Source organism: Drosophila mauritiana, chromosome 2R, assembly GCF_004382145.1.
Source record: "Drosophila mauritiana strain mau12 chromosome 2R, ASM438214v1, whole genome shotgun sequence".
Classification (NCBI taxonomy): Eukaryota; Metazoa; Arthropoda; class Insecta; order Diptera; family Drosophilidae; genus Drosophila; species Drosophila mauritiana.
The window spans coordinates 4140904-4162389 of record NC_046668.1 but is presented as its reverse complement, the minus strand read 5'-3'; the positions used below and the strand labels follow the sequence as shown (position 1 = coordinate 4162389).

The window sequence follows — 21486 nt, the reverse complement described above, 5'->3', positions numbered from 1 at the left end:
TTTAGATTTTCCTATTGTTATTGCTTGTAATTCCAGAGAATGCTAAAATGATAGCGCTTAACCATTTATTAATATTTGGAACTCGTTAAAATCGTTTTTGTTTTGCTATTTTAGAAGCATATTTATCTTTCATTCTATTTTTTTATAATTCACTGCATCATCTTAGTGGTACCGCTACATCACTTGCACGATTTCATAGTCTCACATACTTGCTAGTGGGCTTACTTGGCTACCACCAAACTACAATTTAATCTAATATCTACCACGATTTATTTATTAATTAATCCAACAGTGCCAAATATGTGATTTCTCATCGCCTTCCTTAAAACATATATTAATCTTCCAATTTGATTTTATTTGATGAGAAGCTGCAATCATAATTCCTAATTTAATCTTGCCTATGCTTTCATTTATGGATATGAAATATCTAAGAATAAGGTGCTTAAATAGACTCTACGCCTTTATGGGTGGTAAATGATTGCCACATCGAGGGAAATTAGGTGGTACCGGAGGCAAGTCTTTGGGAGTACCTATTTGAAACACCAAATTCATGCCTATTACAATGTGGTATTGGAAATGACAATGAAAAAGCCAAAATCCAGGGTTATCTGCACGAAAGCGCAAAACTGCGTATCCATTGTTTGGTACAGCAACAGTATCCTTCAGGGAAGGCTTCAAATATTGTCTTTCCAACAATCCACGTTGGTCAAGCTCCAGGGCATGCTTTAAGTTCATTCGTTGAATTTGCTTATCCGGGGAGCGCCCAAGTCCTAGTACATAAAAGGATGTACCGTGCAAATGAAATGGATGGCTTATATTAATCTGTTGAACTTCATCCACCAGAACGACCTCAACTATTGCATTAAGAGGTACATCTATTTTATGAGTACATTGGCAGTTTTCGCCGCAATCTACTGGCCGATTATCCCCATTACAGTAATACTCTTGAGGTATATCATTATACTGTGATAGCATCGGGGAAGGTGGTGATATATAAGATACTTCATCAATAAGTGATATGAGATGATCAGCGTCCGAAGCGACTATAAATTAGTAATATTTAAAATATTTTAATATTTAGAAACGAATAATACAAAGTTACATTGCTTAATGTTTTCTGTTTATAAGAAAGTTTTATTGCTTCTATTTAAATGTAATGTTAATAACCTAAAACAGTAAATTTTTACCTTTCAACAGCATTGTGATAATGTTACAATTTGGTTATATTCAAAAAATGGTTAACTTAGCAATAAATTAGTTATTAAATATATCTTAATTATATGTTAATTGAATATATATACCACTGGACTAGTACCATGTAACCGGCGGCACATGGTCGCCACATGTGGGAAATCGTGGTGGAACTGGGGGCAGGTCGGCTGTAGTACCGATATGAAAGATAAGGTTCATGCCTATGACGATATGAAAAAGGAAGTGACAATGAAAAAGCCAATAACCAGGGTTATCTGCGCGAAAACGTATTACAACATATCCATTGTTAGGAACGGCTATGGTATCCTTAAGTGGGGGCTTAGAAAAATGACGCTCAAGCATTCCCATTTGATCAAGTTCCAAAGCATGCTTTAGGTTAATTTTTTTTATTGACTTATTTGGCGATCGACCTAGTCCGACCACATAAAACGCTGTGCCATGCAAATGAAATGGATGACTAAGATTCACTTGCTGCACTTCATCAACCAACACAACTTCAACAATAGCTCCAAGTGGTATATCAACCATGTGTGTACATTCACAGTTTGGTCCACAATTTGGCGGTCGGTTGTCCCCGTTGCAGAAGTATTCGGGTGGAATGTCGTCAATTTGTGAAAGAGGGGGTGCCGGTGGCGATATGTATGATATTTCATCGACCAAAGATGTCAGATGATCCCCACTAGGCACAACTATAATATTGTATAACCCATTTCAAATATTAATATTTTGTTAGTCACTGAAATAGTCATTATTTTTTCAAAAGTACATACCTAAAAACCTGTTGTAGGTATTTGGTATAAAAAGTGCCCTGGGCTCATATACAAAAAATCTGAAAGGTAAGAAGATTTTCACATCAGGGCGTTCAACCAAAACGCCTTTGTCGACCTTTTTAGCATTTTTTAAATTCGAAACGCAAACCGCATCGGGCCGCTTACGGTCACAAATTGCATCCAGAGGGTTGAGAATCTATAAAAATATCATTTCGTTAGTATACTTTGGCTTTATGAAAAGGGATATTTTAAAATGTTTATAATTGAATGGGTCGTTGCGGGAGTCGTCCCAACGTCATATAAAAGAACAAACAAATTTTAAGCGATATAGGCAAGCAAGCTTATAAACTATTATTTTGTTTAACAAGAAAGAATGCAATATTCCGGATTCTTAACTTAATAAATAATAATTAAAAAAAAAAAAAATAGTCGAGTTCGCCGACTATCAGATACGCGTTAGTCAGCTGAAAGTGTGATCTGGAAATAATAATATTAAAAAAAAAATAAACATTTTTCAAAAGTGTATGTCAACGGCACACTTTTAAACCCCGAAGATAACTTTGCACAGTGGTTAGGCGAAGGTGCAAAGGCTAAGTCCGACCCATTTTGGCCATGTCGACATCGGAACTAAGGCATACTAAAAACAGCGAAACTGCAAACGACTTACATATGTAAAACGCTGCCTAACACATCCCAGTGTACCGGACCAGACCGCAAAGCTACACTGTTGAAATCCCTGATTTTACTGAAAATGAATGCAGGCGGTGATATGAGAAGTCACACATATAAGTTTTCCGATTTAGTAGACAAAATAAGTGAAGTTAAATGCTACTAAACAGTATCACAGAGGATTACGAACAGTTTCGAATCGCGATTTAAACTCAAGAAACCTTAATCACAACGGAGGCACTTAAAATAAAGTTATTAGACGAGTATGAAGCAAGAAACAGAAGTCCAAACGAGTCAACGCCTGGAGCATTAATGACGTACAATCCCAAAAAACCGAACCAACTAACCACTAATCAAAAGTTTACGTTTAAATATTACAGCTGCGGAATAGTCGGCCACCGTGCAGCTGAGTGTAGGTCAAAGCTCGGATCGTCGCAAAAGGACTTACACGAAGACATTGATTACGATGAGACCTTCTCTCCAGTGTCCAGAATGAGCTCAATAAGAATTTTAGTAGCCTTAGCTACGGAACTCGGATTAGTGTGCATCATTTCGATTTTAACAGCGTCTACTTAAATGGAGATATCGAAGAAGAGCTCCACGTCAGTGTTCCATCTGAATTCCAAGAAATACTACTTAGACTAACTAGTTAAGAAAGGTTGTATCTAGCCTAAAGCAGAGTGTACGCCAATGCATTGCATTACCATTGCAAGGGTACAAAAAGCTGTACAGGCAACTCAAAGAAATTAACCTTAAGCGTGAACAAAACGGAATCCTTATCGTATCGCTTTACGTAGACGATCTCATAGTCGCGAATAATGACACCCGAAAGCTGTCGCAGTTAAAGCATGAATTGTCCAACAAATTCCAGGTGAAAGATTAAGTAGTATTTTTTGGGCATAGAATTTAAACAAAGTGAAGACAAGACAGAGTTCACCATGGGCATCAGACGTCCTGAAACGTTTTAGCATGGAAAACTGCAAGCCTGTAGAAACGCCAATTACCTTAATCTTCAAATCTAACTATTTCTCAGCGCAAAATACCAACACTTAATACAATTATTATTATTATTATTATTATTAATTTTATTATTATTATTATTATAATTATTATTATACCTATTATTATTATTATTATTATTAGTATAATTATTACTATTATCATTATCATAATTTAGTTAGCAGTTAGCTTTCCGGGCAAAGGCAAAGTCGCAATCGGAGAACACAAAAGCAAGAGGAAAGAGACAAATCAAACGAAAAAAATCGATAGCCAAAGAGAGAGAGCACAAGAACAGATCATACACAGTAAAGCCTGCTAGTGACGTACGAGAGTTGGAAGCGTCTAGCTGGTGTCTTGATAGCCGGGCCTACAGCTCATATGTGTTGCACCCGAAATCGATTACCAATTTTATCGAGCAAGTCGAAGATATAAATTTGGGAGACAACAACGTTATGAGAGCTCTAGGAAAAGTTGACGTGGTCGTGAAAACAGATAATTGTATGTATATTTATTGTGCAGTTTCTTGAGGATGTACTGTAATATTTCGCAATGACTGTGTTATTGCACACCAGGATGGAGAAGAAGTGTTGAAAGGGCAAAGAAAAATCCACTGTTTATTTTCAAGAGCACTTGTTTCGGCGCTATACAAACCAGAGAAGTTTCTGGCGTAATCGATATGGACATTTAAATTATGCCAGTTTATCAGAGTTAGTAAAGCATTCAATGGTGCAAGTCAGTGCCTGTTGTGTATGAAGAGCACCAACAGGAATTGGTTCACATGGGTGAGTGTGGCCCAATGGAAACAAGTCAATTGGAGGAGCTTGGTATTTTGGCACATTTATTGATGATATTGCCCGCCGTGTGTTTGTTAGCTTTATAAGATCCAAAGACAAAGTATTTAATTTAAATTTATTAAATAGAGTATTGAAATAATATCGAATAAACTTATTAAATTAAACAGTTCCTGAACTGCCATATAATATGAGTACAGGAAAACCCTTAAGTTAACAATTACTTTAGTAGCGCACGTCATCAAAAAATTACGACAATTTTCGACTACAAACGTCGCAATAAAGGTTCCCGTTTCTATTCACTTAAAAACAAGGATGATAATCGGCCCTGAAAAGTTCAGCTTTTTACTAATATTATTAAAAATGAAGCCTTAAGAAGTTGCCAAAAATATTATTTTTATGCGCTACATATTTATTAATTAGGTGTTCATAGTAGTGAGTAGTCGGACTCCACTCAACCCTTACTTTAGAACTTGCAACATTATACCAGCTATTCAAAAAAGTCAAAAAACAGGTTAACCGAATAGCAACAGTAATAATTCAAGAACAGTCAATACTGCACACCTGTTTTTGTGGATGTATCCCAAGCATTCGACAGAGTTTGGCAAGCCCACAAACTACTCAAGTCATAGTTACGAAAGGAAGTTCGCAGTAAGAAGCAATACGGCTACATCCAATGACCATCGAATTGGAGCAGGGGTTCCCTTAGGTAGCGTTCTTGGGCCAACTAAATAACCGCACATATTGATATATTGGCATGATCATAACATTTTTCAAAATGGTGGGTTGCACCTTATTGCGTTTTGAGTTCATGATTGATTTCATTGACATTTTAAAAACCAAGACCCTAATTTTTCCAACTTTAAAGAACATTTTTTTTTTAATTAATCTAATTGTTCCTGATGTCTTCATGTTCATATGGAGGTACACGTAGACAGACGTGCAGGAGGTCCCCAGATCATGAATATTTTTAATTTACATAACCTGTTACATAATATATACTGGAATCTAATACATCCTTTTCCCTTTTTTAAATACATTTATATATTTTTATTGTATATATATTTAACAATTTTACAATTGAGTGTACATTTATAATTAAGGGATTGTTCATTGTAAGCATATTTTAATATATACTGTGATATTACAATTTGGGGCGTAAGGTACAAACATTAAAGCCAATTAAGTGGACCCAGGATTCAACAATAAGGCACCATAATGACAGGTATTCTTGTATGCAAATCAACTTTGCTGTCACAATATTCAAAAGGACATTTTGTTTTACATGCGAAAACATGTGTGGTATTTACATTTTAATAATAAACAAAGTTTCAGTAAAATGTGTAAGTGGCAGTTGATTTGTTAGATTGCATAACAGAACGTAAAATAAAAAGACATCTGTTTAGGAAAATATTACCAAATTAAAAAAAATACAATATTGTAGCTTGTTCATATTATATTCATTGTTAATTATTACAATTATTCCTAAAATTTAGTAAAAATAGCTTTATTTTGTACAGAAATGTTACATTTACAAGAAATTATATCGATAGCATAGCTTAGTCGTGAAAAAACTTTGTTTCATTATTACTTAGTTAAATACAAACCATTTTACACTGTTTCTCTGAACGCAAATGTATTTGAATATAGTTGTATATGAAGATCAAGTAAATATGAAAATGTTACTACTTTAAAAAATACGCATCAAGGAAATTTGTATACAATAAAACAGAAGTGGTTGGTTGCTTGCAGTCATTTTCAACAATAAAAAGGATACATAATGGCTTTTTCATAAAATAAATTAATGTATTGTTATTTTTGGTTCCTACAAATACACACAAATAATAAAATATATACATTTGATAGTAAGCTACTGGGTGAAAATAGAAGGAAAGGTATATTGTTATTTATATATAATTGGACATTGGCAGTGTTTAAAATTATTAAGAAAAAACAGTGCATTGTGCATTTTAAATATACATATATATATACAAACTGGTTTCATATAAGTGATGTTTACAAACTGTTTAATCAGTAGGTATGTCCTGTTTGCTTTTTTCAAATTTGTCGCCATATGGGTTCATTTACGTGTGCGTCGGGTAAAATATTAATTTATTGGAATGGGTGGTGTGTGGTCCCCACATGTTGGGAATCCTGGTGGAACAGGTGGCAGATCAGCGTTAGTGCCGACCTGCAGGATCAAGTTCATGCCAATAACAATGTGGAAAAGAAAATGACAGTGGAATAGCCAGAAACCTGAAATAGTTATGTGTATTAATAAGAATGAAAATAAAACCACCTTGTCTTTTGAAGCATACCAGGATTGTCAGCCCTAAACCGCAGAACAACATAGCCGTTATTTGGTACAGCAATTGTATCCTTAGTAGGCGGTAAATTGTACTGACGGTGTAAAAGTCCCCGCCTGTCTAGGTCCAAAGCGTGCTTTAAATTGATCTTTTTCACTGAAGAATCAGGAGAACGGCCAATACCAATGACACTGAATCCGTAACCATGCAAATGGAAAGGATGTGACAAGTTTGGTTGTTGAACTGAAAAAGAAATTAAGGTTCTTATTAATAAAAATAAATGTGTAATTTTTCAGAAGTGTAAATATAATCGACTGTAGTTTCCGTTTTGTTTCCTACTTCGATGAACATTTTTTTATTATTCGTTAGGGATATTTTTAGTTGTAAATATGAGTATCCCATGATAATTACTCAAACACTCGAATTTTCAATGTAGTTAAATAATTAACTGTAGTGTATAGTATAGTCTTTAATGTTTTCTAACTTAAGGTTTTCGAAAATGCTTAAGTTGTATATTCCACCATTGGACCAAAAACACGGCCATACATTGGTTTGGCACTATGCAGCCACTTTTTTGGTGACGGCCAAAATTGCTCTCTGTCCGCTCGCTTACGCTGAAAGCGTAAGAAATCTAAAAATAGAATTTGCTTGCTTGTGTGAGTAAAAACAATAGACGAGCACGTGTGTATGTATGCGTACTTGTACTAGAAGACGATTTTTTGGAGTTTTGGCCAATTTCATAGCAATATGATAAAATAAAATAATAATTAAAAATTCACGCCACAACAATTATAATTTTTAAGTTTTTTAAATTCGTTTGTTAAAATCGCCGGTCGAATTAGCTACCGTTTACATATTTATATATACATATGTTGATAATTAATTATGTGTAACATAACATTCATTATTTACTAAAAACCAAAATGAGAAAGCACTACTTTCATTTGTGCACTTAATGCATTGCATTTATACACATTTGTTTTTTATTATTTTTAAAAATATTTCAAAAACTTTAATGTGTATTTTACAAATATTAAAAAAAAAAGATCAGATGGTGCCATTAGTTTCCAGAAATCCAAGTCTATTGAGTAATAAAAATTTATAAAATAAATAAAAATATGCAAACTATTTTTTGCAAAAGTCATATCTTGAGGCACGAGTGCGGACACAAGCACTTAACAAGCCTTATTAATTTTTCACACGTTGCAAGCCAAATACTCTAATGACAAATATTCTACTAGAAAGTCATTTTTGAACTTTATTTTGTGATATTATGATTCGGCTATTCCTATTTCTAAGCTATATTTAAATAATAATAACGTTAATGCAATGCATAGGACCCTGCATAGATGTGTGATTGGTGAAGTTTGTGGGATGGAAAGGTTTTCGCTGTATAGAACGATTCTAGTGATTTGGGCGGCTTCTATGTTTACGTTTTGGAAAATAGTGTATTTCTCGTTTATTTGCTGGGTAAGTATGATGTAATGTTCCCAGTAGGCTTCTTTCAGTTTGAAAAAGGGTCTGTTGAATTTTTGTGTATTAGCTGTTGCAAATATGGTCGTGATAATAGGAAAATGGTCGCTACCATGGAGGTCGTTAAGTATTTCCCATTCGGGATGAAGGGCTCAGATTGGAGAGAGAGCGGCTAGGAATGCGTGAGGTCGATATGTGTTTGAAAGGTGTGTGAGAGATTTTTCGTTTAATAGAATAAGGTTCGTATTGTCAATGCATCTTTGAGTTACTTTCCCTCTTGGATATGTTGTCGGGGAGCCCCAGGACGGTTGCCATCCATTAAAGACTCTGGTAATTAGTGAGGGTGTTTGTTTTATATCAAATGTGAGTTGGAGTTTCTGCTTAGTAAACCATTTGGTCAGAGAAATGTATGTGGAAAGTCTGTTTAATTATACTCCTTACTCGTAGAGTTAAAGGGTATACTAGATTCGTTCCTGAAAAGTATGTAAAGGGGAAAAGGAAGAGTTCCCGAACATATAAAGTATATATAATCTAGCCGAGTCGACCAAAAACATTAGAATAACAAGATGCGTAACGCCGTAACAATTTTTTATTTTTTTTTAAATTTTTTTTTTGTTATTATTTGACTTACGGTAAGAAAAATAAAATCTTCTAAAGATACCACCAACCGTCCGTAGGTGGCATGCAAAATGTATAATCCCTACCGAAGCTCGGTATATATTTTGCCCTATGTATACATTCGAACAGTTTTCCAACTATATCCAGTAGGTATAAAGTGCGGTAGCTCTTTGCAGTATGTGCTGGTCCCTTGCATTTCGGCAACAGGACTAGTTTCTGGGTTTTCCACCTTGTTGGTAAGATTCCGTCCAAAACACATTGCTTTAAGGTGGCCCTGAATATGTTAGGTCTACCCAACGCCACTGCTTCAACAACTGCTCTAGGAATTCCATCTAGTCCATAATGTGGTGTGCGAATTCCACCACGCATATTCGTGGGGGGTATGCCTCCCCATTTGGGATTACAAGGGAATTGGTTTGATATGCCAGTAGGTCCTCATCGATCTTCCTATCGTCCAATACTTTCCCGGCTTCTTTTCTTTGCCGTCTAAACTAAACTAAAGGAAATCAGAGCGTGGTCGGTCAGCGTAACGACGTCATGGACCATCCAGTTATTGTTAGTCACAAGCCCTCTGCTGATAAAGGTACGTCGATAAATGACGTACCTCTATCGTTGTTAAACGTCCGTCGTTCAGCAGTATCAGGTCCAGTATTCTCATAGCGTCTACCACTCGGCCTCTGGGGTTGGATACACTGCTGCCCCATTCCACTGCCTAGAAACTCCTCGAGCTGGTAGGGGGCGTCCTTAGGCGGAGCATAGCAGCTGTATATATGCACGTGTTTTAGCTTCGCATATGCAATTCCACGCTGCTGCAGATCAGGCATTTTGGTAGTGCACCACACCCCTTTGCCTTGTGGCCACGCTCACCGCATCTAAGACAGCTGTCTGTCCTATCAGTCGCCTTGCAGGTCGCTGCTCGATGTCCATAGCCCAGACACTTCTACCATCTCCGGTACATCCTGGGTTATGCTACACCTTGACCATCCAAAGGTTCAGGTGCCCTATTGTAGAACCGCATTCGCATCGTTCGCGTTAATCTGCACTGAAGCAATCTGAATCCCATCCCGCATTCTGCGAAGGCCGCTGACATTCTCTGGATTTAACTGTAGGCCCTGGAATTGAGTGACGGTGCAGCTGTGGAGCTCCTCTGCTGTCGTAGCCTTGTCCAGTCCGCTGCAGGATAGTGCTATTCTTTGAGCTCCCGTGCACACAGAGACCAAATCCTTGAGCGTCGCTTCTAGATCGCTCTTATAGTTGGGAACGCAACAATTCACCTAGCTGAGTTATCCGAATTTTACGTACATGTCTGCCCAGTTTGCTTCTGTTCCGATCTTAGATTCCGGAGCATCTCTGCATATGAAGCCTCACCCGTCTTCTTCACGATCAGTGCCTCAGGCGTTTTGCGCGGGAGCATGGGCTTCACCTTGGTCCACACCGGTAGGCTTTTGTACATCTGGGTAGTCTGGGTAGCACTGCTCATCAAGCGGTGCTCGCTAGTGGCCCCTTCGTAAAACTCTATAGTCCTGTTTTTAAGGGCTGAGAGTTCAGAAACTACGCCCTTGGTCTCTCTTATGACGTGCCGTTGGGTCTCAAATGAGGATAGCATGATGTTTATCTTGCCATTCATCGTAGTGAGTATGCACTTCAGGTCTTCGTTCTGGAGAGCCGTAATCAGGTCCGAAGACCAATAAGGGGTTCCAGCTGGGGACTTCACTCCCGCCTTTTGCGGTGGAACGGTAATGTGGTCCATCGTCTCCTGGCTTGTTGCGGTAGTAAATGCTGTAGGAGCTAAGTACTCAACCTTTACAGCGGCACTGCAGTCGCTAGTTAACGGCGGCTGAGGGCCTGCTTGCTCACCCCTCGCTCCCGCCGGAACGGAGATTCCGTCTCCAAGGTCGGGTTACCGACAAGTAACAAGTTTTTAGGCTTTAAATCGGTATTATTTTTAATCGGTATAATTTTTTTGGCACCATGTTTTGCATTACCATAACGTTAGAATTATATGAAAATAGCATAGAAATAGTAATAGACGAATCTCTGAACATAATATCACATAGTAAATTTCAAAAATTATTTTGTATTGGATTGCGACGTGTGAAATACATAAATTAAAGTAATTAATACAATAAGCATTGAGCGACGCTTATTCTTCCGCTTTTAGCCAATTTTGTCTGGCTGACAATAACGATTTGCGCACCATTTCCCCCTCTTGCGGACCTGCTGAGACGCTTGTGAGCCTGACATGACTGCTCTGAACTACAGTTGTTTAGACGGATAACAGAAAGTAAAGGACAGCATCCGGCATCTTTTGTAGATTTTATAAATTTTTTTTATTTTTTTCAACAGCTGAGCCGATCTACTCATTTCCGTATTTCCGTCCGGCCGTATGAACGCCGAAATCTTGGATTCTTCAAAAATTAATTAAGAATAAGCACGAATATTTTAGATTTATCCGATTAATATCGAACTTCCAAAAGTTTGACTTTTGTTAATCTTGTTGAAAATGTTGAAAAACGGAAGCCAGGGTGCAGTAATAAAAAATGCATATGAATATCTAAGTCTTTTTTGCACATAGCTTTGCGGAAAAGACGTGGCTACTTATATGCTTCTTTGTTGACTATAACCTTACTTCGTTATTGAAATAAATATGTTCAAATTACAGTTAAGAATAGGAGGAAACATCCTCCGAGAGGGTCCGACGAGAGACCAGAATGGATGATCAAGAATATATATTAGCTTTATGGGGGCATAAATAAAAGTATACCCTCTTGCAAGAGTTTAAAAATATATCTTTAAAAAACAGCTTACCTTCATCGACTAAAACGACTTCCACAATTGCGTTGAGTGGAATATCTATTTTATGAGTACACATACAGTTTGGCCCACAATCTGCGGGACGATTGTCTCCGTTACAAAACTGATCTGGGTTTATATCATTATATTGAGAAGTCAGTGGCGCTGGTGCCGATAGGTACGAAATTTCATCGATAAGTGAAATTACATGGTCGCCGGTGGGTGCCACTGAAATATTTGTACTTAGTGATTATATTAAAACATATTTTTTGCTACGTACCTAAGAACCTGTTATAAGTGTTTGGCTGGAACAGATCTTCAGCCCGGTATACAAAGAACCGGAAAGGTAAAAATATTTTTACGTCTGGCTTCTCTGCCAATATACCACGATCAATCTCAAGAGCGTTTTTAAGTTGGCTTACGCATATGGCATCGTTACGTTGACGGTTACATTGGGCGTCCAGAGGATTCATAACCTTTGCAATTATTTATTGCGTTTTGGACGGTCATAAAATACAACGGGTTTTGTGTTTTTATATACAGGTGCGGTTAACCAAAGTTTAAGTGGTTTTCGGTTTGGTGATAATATACATATTGGGTATTAAAAGAAACATAAAAAAGAAAATTTGATTTTATTTATAATATACATATATACATATATAAGGTTTTTTAGTATAGAAATCGTATATCTATAAATACTCTATTTTTAATACTATATTCACAACCATGAACATCACCTGAAATACACACAGCACCACTTAACTAAATTATGTATATATTTTAATTTTTAAACGTCACTTAACCAGAGAAAATAAGAAGGAAATCGAATTTGCAAAAACAAATAAAAAATTGTATTCCGTGAGTCATCGAATTAATCGAATAATTAAATAATATAATAATAATATGTCAAAAAATAAATAGAAAAGTTAAAGGCTCTACTAAGCTTTTTAACGCGCCCTATTTCGATAAAACAATTAATATGATATTATATAATATGCCTACAACCCCGTACAAACTAAAGAGGGCTGCTGATGCTTAAATATATTTAAGCCCCGAACAAATAAAAAGTTCCTGTTTAACATTTCAAACGGATTTCAAATTAAATAAACTAACAATCAAAATATAATATTTTTTTTTCAGAAACCTATCCTCATGAATGTATTTTAGAATAAATCTCAAAAGGATTTTATCAAAAACCTTTTTGTCAGTATCGATTGCCGAAAAAGTAGCATTGCAGACAAAAACTACCAATTGCATATGCATTTTAATATGGAAACATATATACTTTTCGAAAATATTCAAAATATTCAGACAGCATTTAAGGATAGTTTTTGGCCAATAAATACTTACGACTCCTTGCGGTATTCCAACATCGTACGTTGGCGGCGAAGATGCTGGCTGATAAGGTCCACGAGCGTAACGCAGGATAGCCAGTTGTTGAGCTCTACGAATACCACACTCACCAAGTCCACGTAATTGTATCCAATAAGCTCCAACAGGTTGATCGGCGCTTATAACAAAATCGTAGCGCTCACCTTGAATGTATAAGTTTATAACAAATATAGTTAGCAAAAGACAGGAGCATCATGTTTTTAAGTGGTTATCATTATAATGCCATTAAAGGCCATAGTGTTTAATACACATTCTCGTCAAAAATTAAAATTTTGGGTGAAGAAGTAATGTGATTCACAAGTGACCATTGTGTTATTGACGTGACAGAGCAGATGCTAGCAAATGACAAAATTAAAATACAAAAAAAAAAATACAATAGTAAGAGGCCATAAAAATGGCACAAACGATCAACAAGAAAGTGAAGGCAAGCAACAGCGCGATTAACTTTCAAAATCGGTAAAGAGCGATTTTGCCACGATTGAAGACATACTCAGAATCTTTGAGACTTGGAATCGCCATCATTTTTTTTTTCTTCTTTTGTCTGGGATATTGATAGATACTGGTGAATAAAATTAGAATAAATTAAATAAATTTTCATAACTGTGGAGGTATCAGTTTTGGGCGGTTTGTAGGCGTCGCAAAATATGTTTTGGCAGATCGATAGAAATTTACTAGACTAATAAAATTATGAAAAAATGTCCAACAATTTTTAAAACATGTGGACGTTGGTGTTTTGCGCGGTTTTAGGGCGTTGGAAAAAGATCGATAGAAATTTGTAATTTGAGGGTTCCAAGTGAGAGGTCAAGTGAGTAAATACCGCAATTAAGAATTTAAATTTTCTTTTAGTTCATTTTAAGTTTATGCTGGTGGTGATATATTTTTACTCTGATATGCAATCAGTCACTCCAGTTATTAAGTGGACATTTTGAACGACTTAATATAGCTGCATCATCAGCAAACGTAGATGTCATTGGTCGCTGGTTCGTGGGTATATCTGCCATATAGACTAGTTCTTAGGCAAAACTTCTGCCGCAATGTCCAAACCTGGTTAGGCAGCTTTTGGGGCGCAGCAAAATGAATCGGTATAAAATTGAAGATTTCATATGCATATGTTTTGGTCTTATAGAAAAGTGATCAAGCTTCTAATTTCAGTGGTGAAGCGATTGTTTTGGTCAAAGGTTTACTAAATTGGTGATCCGGAATGAATGTGGCAAACTATGCCCAAGAATTAGTTTTTTAAAACGTTAAGAGGCATAACAAGAAGGCTAATGAAGATTAAAGAATTGTACATTGGTTGGGAAAAGTGACGCTTCTTAGATATGTTATGACGTTTTTTTGATTACAGGTGTGATCTAATAAGAGTGCTAGAAGTTGTGTTATCATTTCAGTTGGGGAAAATTATTTCGCTTATGATTTTGGAGATTTTAGTATTCTTGGTAAAAATATTGTGAAAGTGCATACGGCAGGGTATAGTTTAAAAACGTTGTTTTTTCTGAATTGGTATTAGCACAGAACCCTTATTGGTACTGCATGGGTCTCCGGTGGGCATATATGGATATGATTTTTCCAGAGTGAGGATTCTGTGTTTGTATATTATATATTTCAATATTTCAAATTCTTTGAAATGCAAGGCGACCAATTATTATTGTAAAATATTGTATGTTGGAACAACATTCGAATAGTATATAACCTTTGGGCATATTGAATTATGGTCCGGTTTTATATATTTGTCACATGTAAGCACGAAGCACTCGTGCATAAGTAATTGTCTCAAGCGATTAGTATTTGTGTTCATTGGCTATAGCTTGTCTTCATTGTCATTCTTCTGATATATCAGCACTATCTTGGTAATAACCAGCAGGCTGCTTAACTTAACGTTTTTGACTGGAAGTGGAAAGCTGAATTTTGAAATTTTCTAAGTCGAGTGAATGTAGGGTATCCGTATGAACGTCGAGATCTCAGGAACTATAAAAGCTAGAAGATTGAGATTAAGCATAAGCGCATAAGCAGCCACGCCCACACCCCACAATGTTTCGATATTTTTTTTATGTTTTTACTAGTTTTGTAAATTTCTATAAATCTGCAAAAAACGTTCATACTTTTTAATTTTTCTTTCATTTTAATATTTTTTTCCCAATTTCTACCGATATTAAAAAAATGTACATTTCTCGTTCACACTTCCATCGGAGTAAAGGGTATCTGATAGTCCGGGAACTTGACTATAGCATTCTCCCTTGTTAATAATACTATTCAACTAGGTTTTTCTGGCCGTCGCAATACGCCGGTCAGGTCTTTCGAGAAGTTCTGCTTCAGAAAGGTTTTTAATATTATGCAGTCGAAGGTATAAAAAGGTTGTCATAGGTTTGGGTAGCGGATTGATGCTCGTTTTTCGATGAAAATCTGAGGGGTGACCATCCATAGACATAACACTATTTGTTTGTACCAGGCTATAACTAAAATAATGACTAGGGCAGGTGACCGAAATAATCACTCTGCCCCGAAGCTATTCGATTGTACACAGTCAGAGAACCAGGTCGATCGAGAAGTTCAAGTGCAGAAAAAGAAAATAGTGAGGCTGCAGTCCCCTAGCTTAACTTTCAATTGTAGTAAGAGAGTTGGAGTAAACCTATAATCGTATTCCTAATGTAAAACTTTTTAAATCTCTGCAAGTTTCATACCAAAACCAAATATTGAAAATCGAAGATACCCAAGTTTCATGGCAATGTAAAAGTGGTTTCTAAAAATTTTCGTGGAGTTTGAGTTTTGTAAAACATATTCAAATTATGAAAAGCTTGACAGATTTCAAACGTAATGACAGATGGTGGGAAGTAAATTTCACTAGCTATTTATTTCTAAGTTCATGATTTTTGCCTAACATAATGATAATGATAATAAAATAATCGGATGATAATAAAGTAATCACTTTTAAAATAGTCACTACCTAGAAATCAGTATAGAAATTTGAAAATATCTTTTTAATAAAAAAGCAACTTACCTGAAAAGGAAATGATTGTATTTACATCAACAGGATGCACAGGCTCACCATCGGTGGCTATAACCGTCATGCCGTGACCCTCAATCGTTACCTGTGCTGGACAGACTGAAGCAAATGCATTTATCATTCGAAAGCGGTAACGACGTCCTGGCGTAATTGTGAATATTTCTAATGGAGTATTAGTCATAAATCCAGTGTTTGGGTCGCGAAACTGGCCTTTTCCGTTAATCAACATAGACTCCGGATCTTGGCCTGTGTTAACAGCCAAACGTCCAGGATAGCGCTCTGCCGCATCTTCATGCAACCAATCACTGATAAGCATTATATGTGTTGTTAAATCAAAATCATATAAATGGGAGTTAGGGTCCCTTGATGGTGGCTGCCGAACCACGACGCTGCCGTAGAGTCCATCTAGTTTCTGTAGACCGGTATGAGCATGCCAAAAATGTGTTCCGGCGTTTCCTGTCCACTGATAACGGAAGGTATTACCCTGCTGAATGGGGCACTGAGTGACGAAGGGCACCCCATCATAATACTGCGATCCACGTTGCCATATACCGTGCCAGTGTATAGTTACTTCCATTCCCTCCATATGGTTCTCCACATCAATAACGACTTTGTCGTTTTCACACACTTGAATGCTTGGCCCGGGTATCATCCGATTCGCAGTTAGAATTCCACGTTCAACTCCATCAGCTAAGACACACTGACAGTGGCTCCAAACCGTATTCGTTGCGTTTGGAGTACAAACTTGGCACGCACTGTGTGTAAATAATTATAATTATAATTAGGTCAATCCGATAAAAATATATTGTTTTGAACAGATTTAAAGATTTACTTTAAGCTTGCCCGATTGTAATGAAAGACATATTAAGTGTAGGAGCAAAAGTCGATTATTTGGCCATTTAGTTAACATTTTCAATAACATCCAATAATATAATTTATACAACTTTTTTAATCCATGAAAGCTACTTTTCGAACACAAGTGAGGACCCACAAATAATAATTTTAATATCCAACAAGAGAGAATGCAATAGTCGAGTTCCCCGCTTATCAGACACTAGTAACTCTGCGTGTCTGTTTTGGGAGATTTGTTTCTTTCGCCTTAAGGATAAGTATTGGCAAACAAACAGTTAAACGAAGAAAAATCCAAGCACTTATTTTAAGTGTATGCGTAGCAGTTTTAGGGCGTTAGAGTAGGCGTGGCAAAAAGATTTTTGGCAAGTCTATAGAAATTTACAAGACTAATAAAATTATGAAAACATTTCCAAAAACTTTTCAAAAATGTGAACGTGGCAGTTTTGCGCGTTTTGTGGGCGTTAGAGTGGGCGTGGCAAAATAGGTCAACAAACTTTTTGATAAGTGTGTGGCTTTGCTCTGCTCACCCGGGTGTGTGTGGCATCGGGGCTCCAATTTTGTGAGTAACGTGGCAACCTTGCAGTTCTGATACCGATAGAAATTGGCAAACCAGATAAAACGAAGAAAAAGCAAAACATTTTTTCGTTCGAGTGAGCGTGTCAAAAGGAGATTTGTTTGGCGTTAGAATGGGCATGGCAACATGAATCAACAAACTTGCGCTTCGTCTATGTCTGTGGAAATTGTATTCCTAATCTCAACATTCTAGCTTTTATAGTTCCTGAGATCTCGACGTCCATACGGACGGCAGACGGAATAATCACTTCCTTCTGCCCGTGACATAAATTTTAATGAATCGAGTACTCGTTTAGTCTACGAGTAACGGGTATAAAAATATACCCGACAACACTTGATCAAAAATGTCCCGCCCGCCGATACCAACAGATTAGCTTTGCTGGCAGATACCGCTGAGGACGTGCCATTGGAACCCGTCGACAATCAAACAAAAAAAATAAGGCCTCCCAAATTTATATCCGCTAGAAGAGCACAAGCGGTATGGTAAATACTCTTGGCATTATTAGAAAGGATAGCATTCATATAATTCCCTAGTAAGAGATACTATTAGGTAATAAAATCAAACTTCGAACGAAAAGGGAGGACAACTATAGAAAGGTCGCAAACTACCTTACTGTAAAAATCGTACGCATCTACACGTGCTTAAAAATAGCAATGGTCTACAAGTATTATTGAAACGCCAATGGTGTTTCACAGTGCAAACTTGCGCTACCTCAATTCCTACACTAGAATCATATTTCGGAAACTCCACTACACTTCATTGCAGCAGGCGACTACAATGCTAAACATACTCACTCGTGATCGCGCCTTGTGAATCAAAAAGGCCATCAGACTTCAATAAGCTGCTTGACTTGATCGACTTCGCAGTTACGAAAAATATTTCTCGCAGCTTGGTTTGAGCTTAATGTCTGCCAGATTTGTCATCTGATCACTCGCCTCTACTAATTCACCTCCGCCGGTAAGCAAAAAACGTAAAACCACATTACATACTGACTCCACACAAAACAAACTCAGGCTTAAACAAGAGAGAATTGTGAGTCTTCTGTCGAGGTGTACTTCTAGGTACGTTACCTCATCTGCTTTCGGGAGTGGTATGTTGTTCAACAAAACTGATGGGCAATCTTGTATCAAAGACACTAGAATAACAAGATGCGTAACGGCCATACATTGGTTTGGCACTATGCAGCCACTTTTTTGGTGTCGGCCAAAATTGCTCTCTTTCCGCTCGCTTACGCTGAGAGCGTAAGAAATCTAAAAATAGAATTTGCTTGCTTGTGTGAGTAAAAACAATAGACGAGAACGTGTGTATGTGTGCGTACTTGTGCTGGAAGACGATTTTCGGGACGAAATCAATTCTGATCGATGAAACGAATTTACATGTTTGGAGTTTTGGCCAATTTCGTAGCAATATGATGAAATAAAATAATAATTAAAAATTAACGTTCTGACAATTATAATTTTAAAGTTTTTTAAATTAGTTTGATAAAATCGCCGAATCGAAAATGAATTAGCTACCGTTTACATATTTATATATACATATGTTGATAATTAATTATTTGTAATATACATAACATTCATTATTTATTTAAAACAATAATGAGAAAGAACTACTTTCATTTGTTCATTGCTCAATAATAATCTTTTTTATAAACATTTATTTTTTATTATTTTTAAAAATATTTCAAAAACTTTAATGTGTATTTTACAAATATTAAAAAAAAGATCAGATGGTGCCATTAGTTTCCCGAAATCCAAGTCTATTGAATAATAAAAATTTATAAAATAAAAAAAAATATGAAAACTGTTTATTGCAAAAGTCATATCTTGAGGCACGAAGTGCGGACACAAGCACTCAACAAGCCTTATTAATTTTTCACACGTCGCAAGCTAAATACTCTCCTATCAAAATGTTAGAGGCTTGCGTAGCAAATTAAGCAAATTGTATTGTGATAGTCTTTCATTTGCATCCCATATAATAGTAACAGAGACTTAATTAAATCCGGAGATACTTAACTCCGAAGTCTTCCCAGGTATGTACACTATATATAGGTATGACCGTCCCTCCAGACGGGGAGGTGGAGTCTTAATTGCGGTTAGATCTACCCTCGCGTCGGAGGAGTTACTTTTGGACGATTCCCGTAACTCGGAATTCTTATGTGTAAAGCTGTCTTTTTCCGACAGATCAGTTTATTTTACGTGCTCGTATATTCCGCCATCTTCTGAATTCCCAGAATATCAGAATCATCTGTCCGCTATCCAGTCCATCTTGAATAAACTTTCTGCCAGGGACCAATTGGTAGTTCTGGGTGATTTTAATATACCTGGCACAACGTGGTCCCCAGAAGAAAATTCGAATATCTTTCTTCCTTTAGCACAACATGACTTTATTGACGGCTTGCTCGACTTATCGTTGTCGCAAGTTAATTATATTCGAAACTCTTTTTGTCGACTGTTGGATCTATGTCTTGTAAAAAGTCCTGAAAGTGTGTTTCTGTACAGGGTAGTACCTCTTACTCAACCTGAAGATCAATATCATCCTACTTTCGAGGTGGAAATCGACTTAGGTACGGTATTAAAAGTAAATTCAGATAAGTCAACAAAGCGAATTCCCTGTTTTCGCAAGGCAAATTTTCGGAGGCTAAACAATTTTATAGCTGGCTTTAATTGGTCCGATCTTTAGTCCTGCAACATAATGACGGATGCCATTAATATGTTTTATACCGCAATGAAAACATTTTTTGACTCTTGTGTTCCGATGTGCTATCCGTCAATCTCTAAACCTCCTTGGTTTAATAAAGAGTTGACACACCTAAGAAATGTAAAGTCCAGACTCTATATAAAATTTAAAAATACCGGTTCTAAGTCCATCCTTTGTAAATATTTAAGCGCTCGGTTAAACTTTACCGTGCTTAATGCTCAGTGCTACAAAAATTATTTAAACCGTTGTAAGTTCCAGTTTGCACAGGATCCGAAACAGTTTTATAATTTCGTTAGCACTAAGCGAAAAACAAGTTCTTACCCTTCCTCGCTATTTTTTGAAAACACTATGGTTACATCGGATCAGGCAATAGCCGATCTATTCGCCAAGTTTTTTCAAACAACATATTCAACTTTACCTCATTCCGAACAGGCATACTCTTATGCGGTATCTAAGTCGAATCTAATATTTTGCCCCACTATAAACGAAAGCTCACTGCTTAACGATCTTCAGCGTGTTAAACCGGTCTATTAGCCAGGTCCCGATGGAATCCCTGGCTGTGTGCTCAGATTCTGTGCGGAAGCCTTGTGCAAGCCTCTACTGGAACTGTTCACCTTATCTTTGGAATCTTCACAATTCCCTCATATATGGAAGGAGTCCTTTGTGATTCCTCTTCACAAAAAAGGTAGCAAACTGGATGCAAGCAATTACAGAGGAATCTCTAAATTGTCGGCTATCCCAAAACTTTTCGAAAATGTTATCACTCCTCATTTGCAGCACCTTTGTAGATCAATCATATCACCGTGTCAACACGGTTTTATGAAACGCAGATCTACAACCACTAACCTCTTGGAGCTAACTTCTTTCGTAATACAGGGTTTCAAAAATAATCTTCAAACAGATGTCATCTACACTGATTTTAGTAAAGCATTTGACTTATTACCTTCTAATAAAAAAAACTTGATCTTATAGGTCTCCCTGTTGATCTTCTAAATTGGATTTCAAGCTATCTGAATGGCAGGACACAACAAGTCCTCTTTAAAAATTCTCGATCTTGTATTCTCCGAGTCACATCCGGTGTCCCACAAGGAAGCCACCTTGGTCCGCTTCTTTTTACCTTATTTATTAACGACCTCCCCTTAATAATAAAACATTCGCGTGTACTTATGTACGCAGACAATGTTAAATTATGCCTCCAGTACAAGGACACTTCTTGCCATTTGGACTTACAATCCGATCTAGACCGATTTCAAATATGGTGCCGTGATAACATATTAGACTTAAATGGCTCCAAGTGTAAAGTTATGACCTTTTGTCGTGCCAACCCAATACGCACGAC

The 21486-nt window shown here is 36.7% G+C and overlaps 1 protein-coding gene and 1 long non-coding RNA gene across 6 annotated transcripts in view; one reads left to right on the top strand and one right to left on the bottom strand.

Moving 5' to 3' along the window:
- Positions 1 to 373: 373 nt before the first annotated feature.
- LOC117135549 (laccase-1) overlaps positions 374 to 21486 on the bottom strand; it is a 30937-nt gene continuing 9824 nt past the window's right edge. Inside the window, exons 3-8 of one of the 4 annotated variants that reach the window (XM_033295842.1) lie at positions 16019 to 16779; positions 12982 to 13166; positions 11912 to 12107; positions 11647 to 11859; positions 6760 to 6990; positions 6406 to 6697 (exon numbers count right to left, since the gene is read on the bottom strand). In XM_033295842.1, the coding sequence (XP_033151733.1) occupies positions 6549 to 6697; positions 6760 to 6990; positions 11647 to 11859; positions 11912 to 12107; positions 12982 to 13166; positions 16019 to 16779 (1735 nt within the window). In that variant the 3' untranslated portion in view covers positions 6406 to 6548. Of the gene's footprint in view, positions 1044 to 1154; positions 1902 to 1982; positions 2179 to 6405; positions 6698 to 6759; positions 6991 to 11646; positions 11860 to 11911; positions 12108 to 12981; positions 13167 to 16018; positions 16780 to 21486 lie in introns of those variants that run through there. The other 3 variants (XM_033295844.1, XM_033295845.1, XM_033295843.1) reach the window with 3 other exon arrangements.
- LOC117135551 lies at positions 3944 to 11273 on the top strand. Of its 2 annotated transcripts, none has more exons than XR_004459041.1 (3): positions 3944 to 4148; positions 11000 to 11122; positions 11185 to 11273. It is a non-coding gene; the product is annotated as an uncharacterized LOC117135551 (long non-coding RNA). The 2 variants fall into 2 exon arrangements; XR_004459040.1 differs by having other exon boundaries at positions 3948 to 4432.